Source organism: Hyaena hyaena, unplaced genomic scaffold, assembly GCF_003009895.1.
Source record: "Hyaena hyaena isolate Hyena2069 unplaced genomic scaffold, ASM300989v1 scaffold_199, whole genome shotgun sequence".
Taxonomy (NCBI): Eukaryota; Metazoa; Chordata; class Mammalia; order Carnivora; family Hyaenidae; genus Hyaena; species Hyaena hyaena.
This window is the reverse complement of record NW_024080831.1, coordinates 146,184-161,587: the sequence shown is the minus strand read 5'-3', so window position 1 is coordinate 161,587 and position 15,404 is coordinate 146,184. Positions and strand designations below refer to the sequence as shown.

Here is a 15,404-nt window from a genome sequence, read left to right as displayed (position 1 = left end):
GATTACCTATATCTTCTTTTTTAAAATTATTTTAATGTTTATTTTTGAAAGAGAGAGACAGAGACAGAGCATGAGCAAGGGAGTGGCAGAGAGAGAAGGAGACACAGAATTTGAACCAGGCTTCAGGCTCTGAGCTGTCAGCACAGAGCCCGATGCGGGGCATGAACCCATGAACCATGAGATCATGACCTAAGCCGAAGTCGAACACTTAACTGATTGAGCCATCCAGGCACCCCAACCTATCTCTTCTTAACCATAGTGTTTAACGAGTTTGCTTCCATACACCTCCACATCAAGACATGGAGGATTGAAGTATGATGTAAGAACTTTTGATGTACTGTTCACTTTAAAGAGATATTTCTTTTAAAAAAGTTAAGTAAGGCTAAATAGAACACTTTCTAGCCATATCCCAAATTGCTTTTGGAATGTCACTGGTGCTCTATGTAGGTGATGTCAAGTTAGAGCCCTTTTCTGGATCTAACAAGAATAGTGAATATGGGAGATCAGGCAGGAAATCTAAACTCATTGAGCACCATTGAGATCAAACCCCAGCTTCCATACCTGGGATAACTATTAGTGTGGCCCAGGACATCAGTGGAGGGCAGATGCTAGGGGAGAAGGGAGAAGGTGACAGCCCACATATTCTGATTCAGGTGGAACCCTGGACACAAGCCAGAATTCAGTCATGACCTCCTAGGAACCTTGACCCAAGTATTTATTATGTCCTCTTAGGAAAAGGTTAGGAAACAAGTTTGTTTACATGACACATGAACGTGAGATTGCTCAGGAGTCCAAGGTTAGAAGCACTGGCAAATCTCATCCAAAGTACTGACTCAGGGAAATCCACACTTAGAATTCAAGGAGATAAAGTGGGACATCATGTTTCAAATCTGATTACGGGTTCAAAGTGTGATTACAAAACTGCTCAAATTGGCTTTACGGAGACAGGGCTATAAGCAGTATAAGCAGCCCTATCCCTGTAACTCTATGTCCTGACCCATCCTGGCCTTGTTCCCCACAGAATGGGTCTCCTCCTGCCTGCGGTGCTCTGTGCGCTGGCTGCATGCTGCACGGCTACATCTCCACCCCTGCAGCGCGACCACCTCTCGCCTCTCCTCTCCCGCGGCTGCAACGAATCAAGTGTTCTGGAATTAGCAGGCCTAGCCCTGCAGGACATCAACAGGGGCAGAAAGGATGGTTACGTGCTGAGTCTCAACCGAGTGAGCGATGTCCGAGAACAAAGACAGGCAAGTGACAGTCCCCTGTCCAGGGCATGTGCTTGCACAAGCTGAGGAAGCTGACCAGGGAGCGGGGACCCAGCGACATATATTGGCAGGGACTTCCAAATTGGAAACCCTGCTAAGAATGCTGCCCTCTCCTCTGCCAGGGTATGCTCCATGCTCTTATTGCGCTAATCGTTATCATACTCTGACACTTCTCTAATGTCCCACAGGTAATCAAAACTCTTCACAAACATCACAGACTTTGGCTCTACCATAACAGAGGCTTTTGTCCAGTCTTGAGGGGTTTCTGCTTCATGTGGGATGCAGTGTATTTCTCAACCCCCTCCCACAGGTTAACCTCGGATCTCTGTTCTATTTCACACTGGACGTGTTAGAGACTGGCTGCCATGTACTCAGCAAAAAGGCATGGAAGGGCTGTGGGGTGAGGCACCTTCATGCATCGGTAAGTGTTCGTGTCCAGGAGCTCTGGAGAAGCTGGGTGTCCTCGGAGCTGAATGCAGACTGTTCAGTATGTGCCGCTCTTTAATGTTCTTCATTATAATCTCTTGGGCATGATGCCCATGTGGTTATTCCCAGGCTGTAGATCAAGGAGCATTTAGTGGAAGCCGTTTCTGAGGGTCCCAGTGGGAGCCAGAACCCCAGAATTGATGTTGCCACTAAATTGTTTCCTACCACCAAGACCTTCCTGTAGGCTCTGAGCTAGTGTTTGAATTGTGAGAAAAAAGATCGGAGATACAGTGCTCTGGATGTGAATCTAAGGAAGACTGTAGATGCAATGGAGAGAGAGCTTCTTTCTTGGTTTTATTTTGCTTTCTCTTGCTTCACTGAACACTGATATGAGACATGAGGCTGGGGAGAGGGAGCGTTTATAGTATGAGAGCTCCAAGAGGTGCCATGGATGGATCTCCTGGAATCGTAGAACCTAAAGAGCCTCAGAATCCATCCTTTCAAAGGCAACTGTTGAAAAGGATTGAAAATAACATAGTCCACTTTCTTTTATTCTTAGTTATCCTGAGGTTACTTCCATTAACCGATATGAAATTATATTTTGAGGGCAAGATTGTGTTTAGAAGTAAAGTACTTTTCTAATCATTTAGCCAAAGTTGTCAAATTGCACCTATCTGATTTTGAAGAGCAAAGAGTGTGTTTTCCGTGTTGTAAATTATATTTGTTAAGGTGACACTAGCTGCTGTAATACATACCCTAAAATGTGGCACCTGTGTGGCTCAGTCAGTTAAGCATCCAATTTCGGCCCAGGTCATGATTTCATGGTTTGTGGGTTCAAGCCCTGCATCGGGCTCTGTGGAGCCTGCCTCAGATTCTGTGTCTCCCTCTCTCTCTGCCCCTCCCTGCTCACATTCTCTCTCTCTCTCTCTCTCTCTGTCTCAAAAATGAGTAAACATTAAAAAACGTTTTGTAATACATACCCTAAGAAGTATATACTGATTCCAACTTGATAGCAGTTTCTCACTCATGGAAAGTTCAAAAAAGAAGTTCCTGATGAAGTTGACCCCCAAGTTCCTTCCACATGGTGGCTCTAGACTCTGCCATCTTCAGCTTGTGGTTGCTGTGACTGCCATGCTCATCTGGATGAGGCTATGGAAAGAGAGCATGGTGGACAGGTCACACGTGGGAGAACATCCTGGGCCACCTGGAAATTGTTACAGACACTTCGCATCTTCCTGTGGTTGCAACTCAGTTATACACAGTCACACCTAATCTGGAAGGAGGCTGGGAAATGGAGTCCAGCTGCGTCTCAGAAGAAGGCTAAACTCTTTGTTGATTTGCTGGCAGTGTCTCACACTGAAAACTGCCAAAATTGATCTTGCTTTTTCATTAATTAAAAATAAAGTGTCCAATCTAATTTGGGGACTATGATTTCATTACTATTTATTTATTTATATTTTATTTTATTTTGATATTCAAGTTAGTTAACATACAGTGGAGTCTTGGCTTCAGGAGTAGAACCCAGTGATTCATCTCTTATATATCATACCGTGGTCATCCCAGAAAGCACCCTCCTTAATGTCAGTCCCCTATTTAATCCACCCTACCCACCCACCCCCTCCAGCACCCCTCAGTTTGTTCTCTGTGTTTAAGAGTCTCTTACTATTTGCCTCCATCTCTGCTTTGATCTTATTTTTCCTTTCCTTCTGGGGGATATTTTTAATCATCAGAGTTTGTCCCACCATGTCATAAAATGTGCATTTGTTCCAGGTTTATGGCCAATGCAAAGCATTATTTTACGTTAACGTGCCACAAAGAATTCTCTATGTACCTGCCTACAACTGTACTCTTCGCCCAGGTAAGAGAATACTCTGAATTTGTTCATTATAATAAAATATGGGGAAAGATCATTAAATAGGTCTATGCCTAGAATATACTAGGTTCTCCCACCCTGACTTCCTATTCATACCAAGGCCATGTTCTTCTATCCAGTATTTGCCTCTCCTATGAAGTTCAACTTCCACTGCTCCTCTTCTCACAATGAATCTTCTTAAATCACGTGCCATCATTTATTAGTGAGGACTGCATTAAACCCTAAATTTTCAGTCTGATGTAAATGGCATAATCTCTACCTCGGTTCCCAGTCTCCCTCTCTAGCTCTCTCTGCCATTATTTCCCTGACCACAGCTACTCTGCACTTCTTACAGTTGCATCCCTCTCTATTTTCTGAGCACACATTGCACTTTCTGATCTCGACATCTACCTGTCCCTTCTCCTCCACTGAGGATGCCCTCGCCTAATACCTTCTGTCTTTACAACTTACACCCATTCTTTGAGGATCCCTTCCAATGCCACTTATTCTACCATGCTCTCTGTTCAAGAAAAGAAAGGTTCTTTCCTGTTCTCATTCCTATAAAGGTTTAGCCTAACCTCTCCTGAAACACAATGTACTGCCTTGATTTGGGTCTCCTATCTTCCATCGTGTAGAACAGGTATTCCTTCTTCCTTCCTGCCAAATCCCTCCCTGGGTTCCTATCGAGTGTAAGGGATCCATAGAACTGTTGAACAAATGAACTAAGAATGAGGCTGAAACTAAGGACATTTGAAATATGTGTATGCATTTATTCTCAATCCTTTGTCAAGCAAGCATCCAAGATATGGGAAAAAAGGTATGGCTACTAGTCAAACTACGATGTGTGACTCCTCAGGTGGGTCTTGTTCAAGTGCAGATTCTGATTCTATAGATCTGGGGTATGGCCCGAAAGTCTGCACTTCTAACAAGCTCTAGGAGATAACTATGTCTCTGGGAGATAAGGCAACAGAGCAAATAGTTTCTTAGCCACAGTTGAAGCTTCGTGGTTGTGAAGATGAGTCTTACATAAATAAGAGAACAACTAACAAGACAGATGGGGACTAAAAATGGAAGTCATAGGTGCTAGACGTATGGGAGGTCAGGAAGTGACACATGGGGATGGTGTCAGGAGCGACGAGCTGTGGAAACTGCCTCACAATATGCCCAAATGCATGCAAGTGAGCACGCAATTGATCAAAACAATGTGTTTGCTCTACAAAAATAACTTCCAGAAAAGTTCCCTCGCCTGACATTCATATGAGTTTTGCCACGCCCAGGTCCTCCCAATCAGAAATTCTGGCTACACCCTTAGCGTGATTATTCTACCCAGTCCACGCAGTGATTTGATCAATATTTGTTTCTGGCTCACTTGTATATTTAAAAAAAGTGTCTTTTATGTTATCATTTATTTTTGAGAGAGACAGACAGACAGAGCATGAGTGAGGGAGGGGCAGAGAGAGAAGTAGGGAGACACAGAATCCGAAGTAACCCGAGTCTCCGAGCTGTCCGCACAGAACCCATTGCAGGGCCTGAACTCATGAACTGTGAGACCATGACCTGAATTGGAGTCGGATGCTTAACTGACTGAGACACCCAGGTGCCCCATCACTTGTATTTTCTAACCTGGGAGAGTGTGCTTCTACCTTCTATATGTCATTCACTCATCCATTCATTCAACAAGCATTTGCTAAGCACTTACAATGCAGTAGCCCTTGTGTTAGGTGTTGGGGACTCAAAGGTGAAATAGATGTGACAGTAATGAAATCCCAACATTTTAAGACACTCAGTCTGTCTGACAGAGACAATGATGGTGGAAGATACTAAACTAACTGGGAAAAGCTTTATATCAAAATAAACACATATATACAAAATTCCTAGGGTAAATATCTGTGTTAGGTGAAAAAAATCTTGCTTTAATTTTTCTTGAATAATGAAAGTAACACACAGCCATGGCAGAAAACTCACTACTGACAACTTTCATTCCAGATCATGCCTTTTCTGGTCCATCCTTGCCAAAACGATTATCTTTTTTTCAATCTCTGCCTCTGTTATGGTCGTATGATTTGCGGGATTAAAAATCACTAAGAAATTTTACTTTTAAACTTCTCTCTTTGGCATCAACAGTTTCTCAAAGAATGATTCACATGATGTGCCCTGACTGCCCCAGCCCCATTAACTTGTCAGATCCCGAGGTTCTGGGAACTGCTGCTGAGTCTCTTGCAAAATACAACAGTGAGAGCGCCTCAAAGCAGTACTCTGTCTTCCAAGTCACGCGGGCTTCTACCCAGGTGAGATTGAAGAGCTGTTATACCAACAATGTGTCTCTTAACAGTTGCTGTCCATTCCTAAACTGAGAGGCGAATATCAAGGCACTCCTTTTCATTCACACCACAAAGCCTTTTCTTTATTCCCTACTTCAGTGGGCCTGAGGCACATTCAATTCTGTTTCAGTTTCTGAGTTATGCCTTGGGATTTCCACCAGAGTCACGGGGACTCCATTTCACCTCATTCACCTTAAGGCAAGAAGGGAACTGAACTCCTGGTCTCCTTGTTTATTCTACTTAGGTTCACTATTTGCTGCTACATGCTCGTATTTGATTGACCATGGACCATTTAGCAAGTCAGTTTCTGCTTGCTAAATGGGAAGATGGAGGCTCACTTGAATTTGGATTATGTTGGATCAATTACATAGACAAAGCTAATCTAAAAACAAATCTCCAGTGAGGAAACATAAGCTCACCTAAAGGAAGGTTTTTAGAGCCCTTCCAAATCCTTAAGAAGAGAAGGAAGGTATGGTGATTATGTTTTTTTTTTTTAATGTTTTATTTATTTCTAGGAGAGAGAGAGAGAGCGCGCGCGTGAGCTGGGGAGGGTCAGAGCGAGAGGGAGTCACAGACTGAAACAGGCTCCAGGCTCTGAGCTGGCAGTCAGCACAGAGCCCGACGCGGGGCTCGAACCCACGAACCGCGAGATCACGACCCAAGCGAAAGTCGGACGCTCAACCGACTAAGCCACCCAGGCGCCCCGGTGATTATGTTTTTTAAAGAACAAAATCGCAGTACTTGCTTTGATCTTGGTGGGGAATACAGGGACAATAGGACCCAGTGTTGACAATGACTCTGAGGAGGTAGGGTTCCCATAAATAAAATGCTGCCAAACCCAAACCATTTCTCCACGTGGTAAGATTTGATTTTTGTTTTCTAACTCTTGTCTCATACCAGTGGGTGGTTGGCCCTGCCTTCTTTGTGGAATACTTAATCAAAGAATCACCATGTACCCAACACCATGCCGGCAGCTGTGCGCTTCAGCCCCCTGACTCTCTGGTAAGTATTCCTGAATGTCTTCAGAAACTATTTAGGATTCACATTCACAAGTCGTCTATATGGACTTACTGATTGATCATAAATTTTTGCATGAGGTGTTCTAAGGCATAAGATGCTTTTCTTCCCCTCAAGGAACAATTGATAATGATATTTAATTCTTTTTATGTGTTGCTACATTCAGTTTACCAGTATTTCGTATAGGATTTTCCATTTATATTCATAAGAGATATTAACATATAGTTTTCTTCTATTGTCTCTACGCCATCTCATAGGAGTTTAATATTGGCCTCATAGAATAAGTTGGGAAGTTTTCCCTCCTCTTCAATTTCATTTTGTAAGGGTTTGTGAAGGATTGGTGTTCATTCTTCTTTAAATGTTTGTTAGTATTCACCAGTGAAGCCATCTGGGCCTGAGCTTTTCTTTGTGAGAACTTTTGTTTTGTTTCTGTGTTTGTGTTTGTTTGATTAATAATTCAGTCTCTTTACTTGTTCTAGGTCTATTCGGATTTTCTGTTTCTTCCTGAGTAGGTTTTGGTAGTCTGTGTCTTTTATGGAATACGTCCATTTGCTCCAAGTTACCTACTTTCTCAGCATACAGGAAGATGTTCATAGGATTTGCCTCTTATTTCTGAAATATTAGATTTGATATATACCCCTTTAATTCCAATTTTAGTAATTTGAGTCATTTTTTTCTTGGTTGGCCTCACTAAAGTTTTGTCAATATGGTTGATCTTTTCAAAGAATCAACTTTCAGTTTTAGTTTTGTTTGGGTTTTTTGTTTTTTAGTCATCTGGTTCATTTATTTCCTCCCTGCTCTTTATTATGGCTTTCTTATTGCTTGCTTTGGGATTAGTCCTTTTTTTTCTAGTTTCTTAAGATGGAATGTTAAGTAAATGATATGCTATTGATTTTTAAATTTTTTAAGTGTTTATTCATCATTTAGAGACAGAGAGAGAGAGAGAGAGAGAGAGAGCATGAACAGGGGAGGGGCAGAGAGAGAGGGAGACACAAAATCTAAAGCAGGCTCCAGGCTTTGAGCTGTCAGCATAGAGCATGACATGGGCTTAAACCCACAAACTGTAAGATCATGACCTGAAAGGAAGTCAAATGCTTACCTGAGCAACTCAGGCGCCCCTCAATTTTTTCCTTTATTAACAACAGTATTTACATCTACAAATTTTCTTCTAAACAATGCTTTAGCTGCACCTAAGTTGCACATGTTTTGTTTTGGTTTCCGTTCATCTCAAAGTATTTTCTAATTTTCTTTGTGATCTCTTCTTTGGCCAGTTGGTTATAATGAAGTATGTAATCTAATATTTCCAAATTCCTCAACTTTTTCTATTATCTATTTCTAGTTGTATTTCATTGTGTTTTGAGAATATACTTCCTATGACTACACTTCTTTTAAATTTATTGCGATTTGTTTTATAATTTTACATAAGGTATATCCTTGAAAATGTTCCTTGCTCACACTTGAGAAGAGTGTATACTCATCAGGTGGAGCATTCTGTAATGGTTGATTTATAGTGTTGTTCAAGTCTTCTCATTGATGGTCTGCACAGTTGCTCTATCCATTACTGAAAGTGAGGGTTCCAACCAGGCTTATTGACTTGTCTTTATCTCTCTCAAATTCTGTCAGTTTTGGCTCATGTTCTTCGGGGCTTTGTTGTTATATATATATATATTAATATTTATAGTTGTGTCTTCCTAATCAATTGAAATTTTTATCATTATAAAGTGTTGCTCCTTGTCTCTACTAACAATTTTTGTCTTAAAATCAATTTTGTCTGATATGTGTATAGCCATCCCAGCTCTCTTTTGGTCACTGTTTACATTATATATTTTTTCCCTTCTTTTAACTTTCAACCTATGTGTGTCCTTAAATCTAAAATGTATGTCTCAAAAGCCTTGTGTAATCAGCCAGGTGAATTTCCTCAAGGAATAATTGGGAAAACATCTTCACCTTACTCTGTAGGGTCTCTCTTTCTCACTTGTCAATAACATCTTGGGCAGACCCCATAGTTTTCTGGTCATTTGCAGTACTAAGAACACTTCCACTTAGGTAATGAAGATTCACTTTGGGGTATGAAAAAAATCTGTTCCATCTTAAAACTTCTATCTTCAACCCAATGCAAAGCTTTTATTCTCTCTCTGTAGCTTCAGCCTGACTTAGAACTTAGGACCTAATGTGAGAAAGGGGTCAAGGTCTAATCTCTCACTTTTTCTTCCCCTTCTGTAATCTTTTGCTTAATTCTGGCTCATCCAATTTCCGAGAAGAATGAGAGAGGATAAGAGAAAAAAGTACAAAGTCTGTCATATGTAACTGAAGTTATAGTTCTCTCTTGATCTCCATAAAACAAGTTCCAGACCTGCTTCTCTCAGGTGATACAGGTGTGGGTTCACACGGAGGTCCTTTCTTGGCAAGATGATGTATCCTCTAGCTGATGCCTTGGAACCACGCCATCTCAGATTCAGCCCCCACAGGTTTTACTATTAAATGCCCCTTCTCCAGAAGATTGTCCCTTGAGTAGCTACTTTCAAAAGAGCCCTACCTATGACATTTGCTTATCCCATGGAACCCTCATACAGTTTTACTATTCCAAACAGTGTGAACATTCTTCTCTTTCCTGCTTTTTCTCTTTACCCTACCATAGGAGGATCTTGCTTTAGCCAAGATCCTGCCTTCAGAATGCTCTGAGAGAGAAGCAGACACCAATCTTCATAGCCCATATGCCTCCCAACTCTAGAGTTCACGTGTTAAGCATGTCCACAAACTCCCTCTTAGTGATCCACTCTAGTTTCAGCACCAGGTAGGCCTATGAATTAGAGTAGCTCAGTAAATCTTAGAGTGGGAGTGACTAGGCTCTGCTTGGTATAGGTAACTGCAGTCTCTCCAGCAAGTTTTCTTAGAGCCCATTCCCCATGTGATTTGGTGATGAATTGGAGAAGGAAGAAGCTGAAGCACCATTCTCCAAGGATTCTTACATTAATAAATTTTCCCATCTTAAGGAATTTCAAATCTTCTCTTTGTGTATTCTGGAAATGAGTGCTAAGGTAATATTCAGGCAAGCCATTTAGACACTTTTTAGTAAATTCCATGTGAATATTCTTAAGAGTTCTTTAGAAATCGAGGCAAAATTTTATTACAATATTCTATTTGTGTTCAAATATATGTATACTCTATGACTCTAAAATTCCTCTTCTAGGAACCTACTCTAAGAGAGTAACTAAGAACTTGTTAAGTAATGCAGAGGAATATTAGGTAGTGATTATAAAGAAAGTCACAAAAGACTATTCACTGCCATGAAAGGATTTTCACAGTATATTATTAAATGACAAAAAAGAGTTATAAAATAGTATATGTAACATACCCCTATTTATCTAGAAGAAAAATAAGTATGCAAAGGAAAAAAGGTCAGAAGAAATCAAATCACTGTAGGAAACAGGTAACTTTCATGCAATCACAGGTCTTTTAATTTTATTCTGTTTATCCATTTACTAAATAACTATGATTACATGTATATTGAGGAAACAAAATTGTTTTTTTCTAAATTAAAAGAGATTGAAGGAACTGAGAGGAAGTTTGTTTGAGAAGAGAAAAGTCTGGTAGAACATACATAAAAGGCTGCCACTATGTGAGAGATGAAAACAGGTTTTCAAAGTGACCCAAGGTAAGGGTAGAAGCAAGGCCAAGAGGTAGATGTTCTATAGACACAGATTTCTGCTCAATACAAAGAATTTTCTAACATGATTTGTTCCTTAAGAAAGCCTGAGTTTCACATCACTGGAGGTGATTTAGTCTAGTTTGGGTGATTATTTGGTAATAATGATCTAGTGGGGACTGGCTCAGAGCTTGCCCAAAACATGATAGGAACATAAAACTGTTGATTGGCCCTGTGTCTACACAAGCAGAAAGCAAATGGATTTCCATTTATAGTCATTGATAATCATAATACTCACAGGACATTGTATTTTCTGTCTTTAGCCTGTTGGTCTTTGCCATGGTTCTCGGACTGAAACACGATTAGAAAAGTTTGTCACCGTGAATTGTGAATTCTTTGAACCGCAGGTATTTTTCAACCTAATTGTTTGTCTTCCTGTGAAGAGAGCGGATCATCTAAGTCCTATGGGCCCTTACCTCACCCTCTCCTTTTCATTTCCTAGAATCTGTGATCACCACTGTATTCAGCCTGCCCCAAGTCCACTCCCCTAGGATGGTTGGTTAAAGACCTATCGTGCTTTTTTTTTTTTTTTTTCTGTCACCATGTGGTCCTGTAGAATAAGTAAGACTCCTCCAGAAACAGGAACATCCCAGCTCAGATGGCTCAGGCTTCTGAAACATTAAATTCAGTGTCCCAAATATCCTTACACTGAACTGGAGGTAGTTGTTTCACTGGAAATATCCTGTCCCTTTCCAAAAGTACTTATTGAGTGTTTACTATAAGGCAGGCAGCTGTAGTTGAAAGGATGATTGACAAGGCCACCTGGTCCCTGTCCTTCTGTGTCACCTGTGAGCTGTGTGACTCTCCACAGGTGCTTACCTCTCTGAGTCTTGGTTGCCTTGTCTGTAGAAGGGGGTTGCAACACCCCCTTGTTCCTATCCCTGTGGGAAACCCTAAGAGGAATTGGAGGAAGGGCCCTATACCTGGCCTGGCAATGAATCAGCAATCAATTAGATGGCTGCAGCTGCACTACTGAGAGCAGGGGGGTGGCTCACCAGGACTTGGAAGAAGCCATTTCACCTCCCTGAGCCATTGTTCAGCTCTGAATTTGTGAGGCTTGCAATCAAGCTTCTGCAGTCTGCTTTTGCTTTTTAATCCTCAAGTTCATACCTCTAGCAGGTCTCTCTTTTTCGTTTTTGTTTTTCTTAATTCTTTTTTTTATTTTAGAGAGCTGTGGGGACTGAGTGGGGGAGGAGCCAAGGGAGAGAGAGAGAGAGAGAGAGAGAGAGAGAGAGAGAGAGAATTTCAAGCAGGCTCCACTCTCAGCACTGAGCCCAATGCAGGGGGATCCCATGACCCAGGGATCATGAACTGAGCTGAAATAAAGAGTTGGACACTCCACCAACTGAGACACCCAGGCTCCCCTAGCTGGTCTCCCTTTGAGACATTCCATCAGAAAGTCCCAGAATAGCTGAGCTCGGTACCAGGCATGGCAGGAGTTTTTCCAGGGAATGTTCCCTTTTTTGATAATACTGTTATTTCAGGTTCCCGTCTCTGGAGGGGAAAACCCTGAAGCTAACCAGGGACCTGCGGACCTCCCCATGGTGAAAGAGCCCCAGCAGAAAAACATAGCCCCTACCAGCTCACCCTCCAAAGCCATGCCTGAAGGATCTGTCCAGTACCTCCCCAGCTTGGATGATGAGAAGAAGCCTGAGGATGCTCAGGGAAACAGCCCTGTTGAGGCCTTCCCTGTGCAGTTGGACCTCACCACAAATCCCGAGGGAGAAAGTCTGGATGTTTCCTTCCTCTTCTTGCATCCTGTGGGGAAGAAGCTGGTTGTCCTGCCATTCCCCAAGAAAGACCAACGCTCTGCTGAGTGCCCAGGACCAGCCCAGCAGGCCAACCCTTTTGTTCTTCCACTTTGAGAATCACGTAGAGGATTCTATGAAGACACGACACCCTGTAGAAGTCAAATGTAGAGAGTGACTAATAAAGTTTATCGTTTTGACTCTTCTTGGTCTCATCATGTTGTCGGGAAATGGAGATTATGAGGCTACACTGTCTACTTGTACACTGGGCTGCATCCTCTGTGAACCATCCAAGGCCTCCAATCACAGACAGGTGTCTCTGTGCCTCTCATGCCTTCAGTCTCTTCCTCTGCAATCTTACTGCCTTTTACAAAGTCTCTGATATAGGGTCTGCCATACTTAGGTATGCCCTCTTCTTTCTGGGCAAGAGCACACTGATTCTTTTGATCAAAATGAGATAAAAACTGAAGGGGATCAAGGAACTGGGATTCATCAGAGTTTCACCCTCCTTTTATTCCATAATTATTTCAACAACAAGTATCGGTCACATATTGTCTGCACAGCCTTCAACCTGAGGGTGGAATCTTGTTTCTTTCTTACCTGTTTGGATAGCCTCCACTCCCCAGAATTTGATAAAGTCACTTATCTGCACTGTTGGAAGAGAGAGTCTGTGGCCTTTGGTTGAGCCTGGAGAGAAGCACATTGCTCCAAGTTGGGGAGATTTCTGATTCCTATAATAGTTTTGCTCAGAGTAGAAAGTAAGGGCCCAATAACATTCATTCTCAATTTCTTCACCTAAAAGATAATATATGTAGAGGTGCCTGGGTGATTCTGTTGGTTAAGCATCCAACTTTTGATTTCAGCTCAGGTCAAGATCTCACAGGTGATGAGATCGAGCCTTGCATCAGGTTCCACACTGACAGCACAGAGCCTGCTTAGGATTCTCTGTCTCTCCCTTTGTCTCTGATCCTCCTTTACTCCCATGCATGGTCTATCTCTAAACATTAAAAAATATGTATATGAGGCACCTGGGTGGCTCAGTTGGTTAAGTGTCTGACTCTTGGTCAGGTCATGATTTCATGTTCGAGAGAATTAGCCCAACGTTGGGTTCTGTGCTGACAGAACCAGGCCTGCTTGGGATTCTCTCTCTCCCTCTCTGTCTGCCCCTCCCCAGCTCATGTTCTGTGTCTCAAAATAAATAAACTTAAAAATATGTATATAATATATATTATACACATACATGTATATTATGTGTGTATATGTTTATACAAATATATGTAATACCTTCATATACATATACACATTTCTTTTGAAATTTGACAGGCATTATGGGTTGAATTGTTCCCCCCAAACTCATATACTGAAGTCCTAACCCCCAGTACTTCAGTATGTGATTGTATTTGGATATAGGTCTTTCATAAGAAATCATCAGGGAGGTCCCCAATCCCACATGACTGGTATCCTTATAGGGAGAGATCAAGACACAGATGAGCACAGAAACAAGACCATGTGGGGACACAGAAAAAAGGCGACCAAGGAGATCTAGGCCTCAGAAGAGACTTACCTTGATCTTGGACTTCTAGGCTCCAGGATTGTGAGAAAATCGATTTCTGTTCTATAAACCACTCAGTTTACGGTACTTTTTTATGGCAGCCCTGGCAAGCTAACACAACAGAGAATTTACAGACATAACTATTGTCTTCCATCCTGGCAGCTGTTTCTTAGGAGAGTCACCTCTGTGTCTTGACGGCATTTGTTTAAGAGCAGTGGACAATATTCACACGCTGTTACTTCTGTTATTTAACCACACACTTTAAGAAGGAAAAATGATTAAGTAGAGGCATCATTCAGAGTCTTAGACCCTGTCTCAGTCAGGGTCTAGCAAGAAATACAATGGATCACTAGCACTGGATAATCTTTTAAGGTTTGGTGCAGGTAGGGAAGAGGGTGAGCACACCTTAATCTCGGCAAAACCACTGTAGGAAAAGCTTATCCTCATCGTGGGAGTTTTTCAACCCTCTGCCTTCCCCTCCACTAGCATTTAGCTCCTCGAGGGCACCCCATAGTGGGGGTGGCCAGTAGAGCAAGAATTGAAGGTTTAATTGAGGAGCTCAGCTCATTGAAACATATAAGTTTTTGTGTTGATCCATAGCCTTCCCCCAGCCCCGCCGTAGGTTAGAGCCCCTTAGTAACACATTGGCCAGAATCCAGACTGTTCCTTCCTGTGTACTAAATTCCTTTGAAGAGGTCCAGTTTCGGTATTCAAAAGCTAGTGTCGCTAACATTAAAAGTTCAACATTGAGCGTAACTCAAAATGTGTTTCTTTCACTTTTAGTACTTGCTGAACCCACCTGGGACTCTGGGAAATGAGGGCTTGTTTTTCATATACTTTCTCCCTTCCCTCTCTCTCTCTCTCAACTCTTTCTCTCCATTCAGGGCCTGTTTAGAGTCCAGTGGTTCTCAACCATGAATGCACATTGGAATCACCTGGAAGTTTTCAAAGTAGCAGTACTTGAGTCCATTCCAAGGGAGCCTGAATTAATTACTCCAGGGAGAGGCCTGGATATAAGGACTTCTAAAAGCCACTCACGTGATTCTAGCATGAGAACCACTGCCATGGCCGTTATAGACACTCCCTGCAGAGAGAGCCAGGAGTGGGGAGCTGCTGTTTAAGGGACTGGTCCAGGGAGGGAACCTCGGCTGGGTCCCTCTGGTCCTTTCTGATGCTGGCTAGCCCCTGGTAAGAAGAGTGCATACAGGTACATTGTTTCTCTGCAGGGGTGGCAGTAGGGTATCAGCTTAATGCCAGCTCTTCCCTCCATGCTGAGCCCCTCCCAGGTAGAGCCCTCCTAGCCCCTTCTCAGGGATGGGCATCTAATTGCTTGACTACTACCTTCACGAACGTTCTCTTCGACACAAACCAGTTCTCTTTTGCATGCTTTAGGGGCCATGGAGAACCATGAATGACAAGCTGGGGTGCCCCCAACTTCTCAGACACACTAGTGACGCTGATAACAAGAACACAGAGCATCATTTATGCGGTACCTGACTCTGCACCAACAATTGTAG

The 15,404-nt window shown here is 42.3% G+C and overlaps 1 protein-coding gene across 1 annotated transcript; it reads left to right on the top strand.

Annotated features, from left to right (window-relative positions):
* The first annotated feature begins 1,000 nt into the window (after positions 1-1,000).
* FETUB (fetuin B) lies at positions 1,001-12,540 on the top strand. Its single transcript, XM_039241710.1, has 7 exons — positions 1,001-1,247; positions 1,576-1,686; positions 3,462-3,549; positions 5,668-5,831; positions 6,765-6,866; positions 10,851-10,934; positions 12,072-12,540. Exons 1-7 carry the CDS (start codon positions 1,023-1,025, stop codon positions 12,450-12,452), a joined length of 1,155 nt encoding a protein of 384 aa, XP_039097641.1. The 5' UTR covers positions 1,001-1,022; the 3' UTR covers positions 12,453-12,540.
* Positions 12,541-15,404: the final 2,864 nt, after the last annotated feature.

What these genes read in the sequence shown, in the direction of transcription:
- FETUB (XM_039241710.1), top strand. Translation starts at nt 1,023, where the DNA reads ATGGGTCTCCTCCTGCCTGCGGTGCTCTGTGCGCTGGCTGCATGCTGC. An exon ending in ATGTCCGAGAACAAAGACAG is followed by an intron (nt 1,248 to 1,575) that starts GCAAGTGACAGT and finishes CCCCTCCCACAG; the next exon opens with GTTAACCTCGGATCTCTGTT. An exon ending in CAACTGTACTCTTCGCCCAG is followed by an intron (nt 3,550 to 5,667) that starts GTAAGAGAATAC and finishes TGGCATCAACAG; the next exon opens with TTTCTCAAAGAATGATTCAC.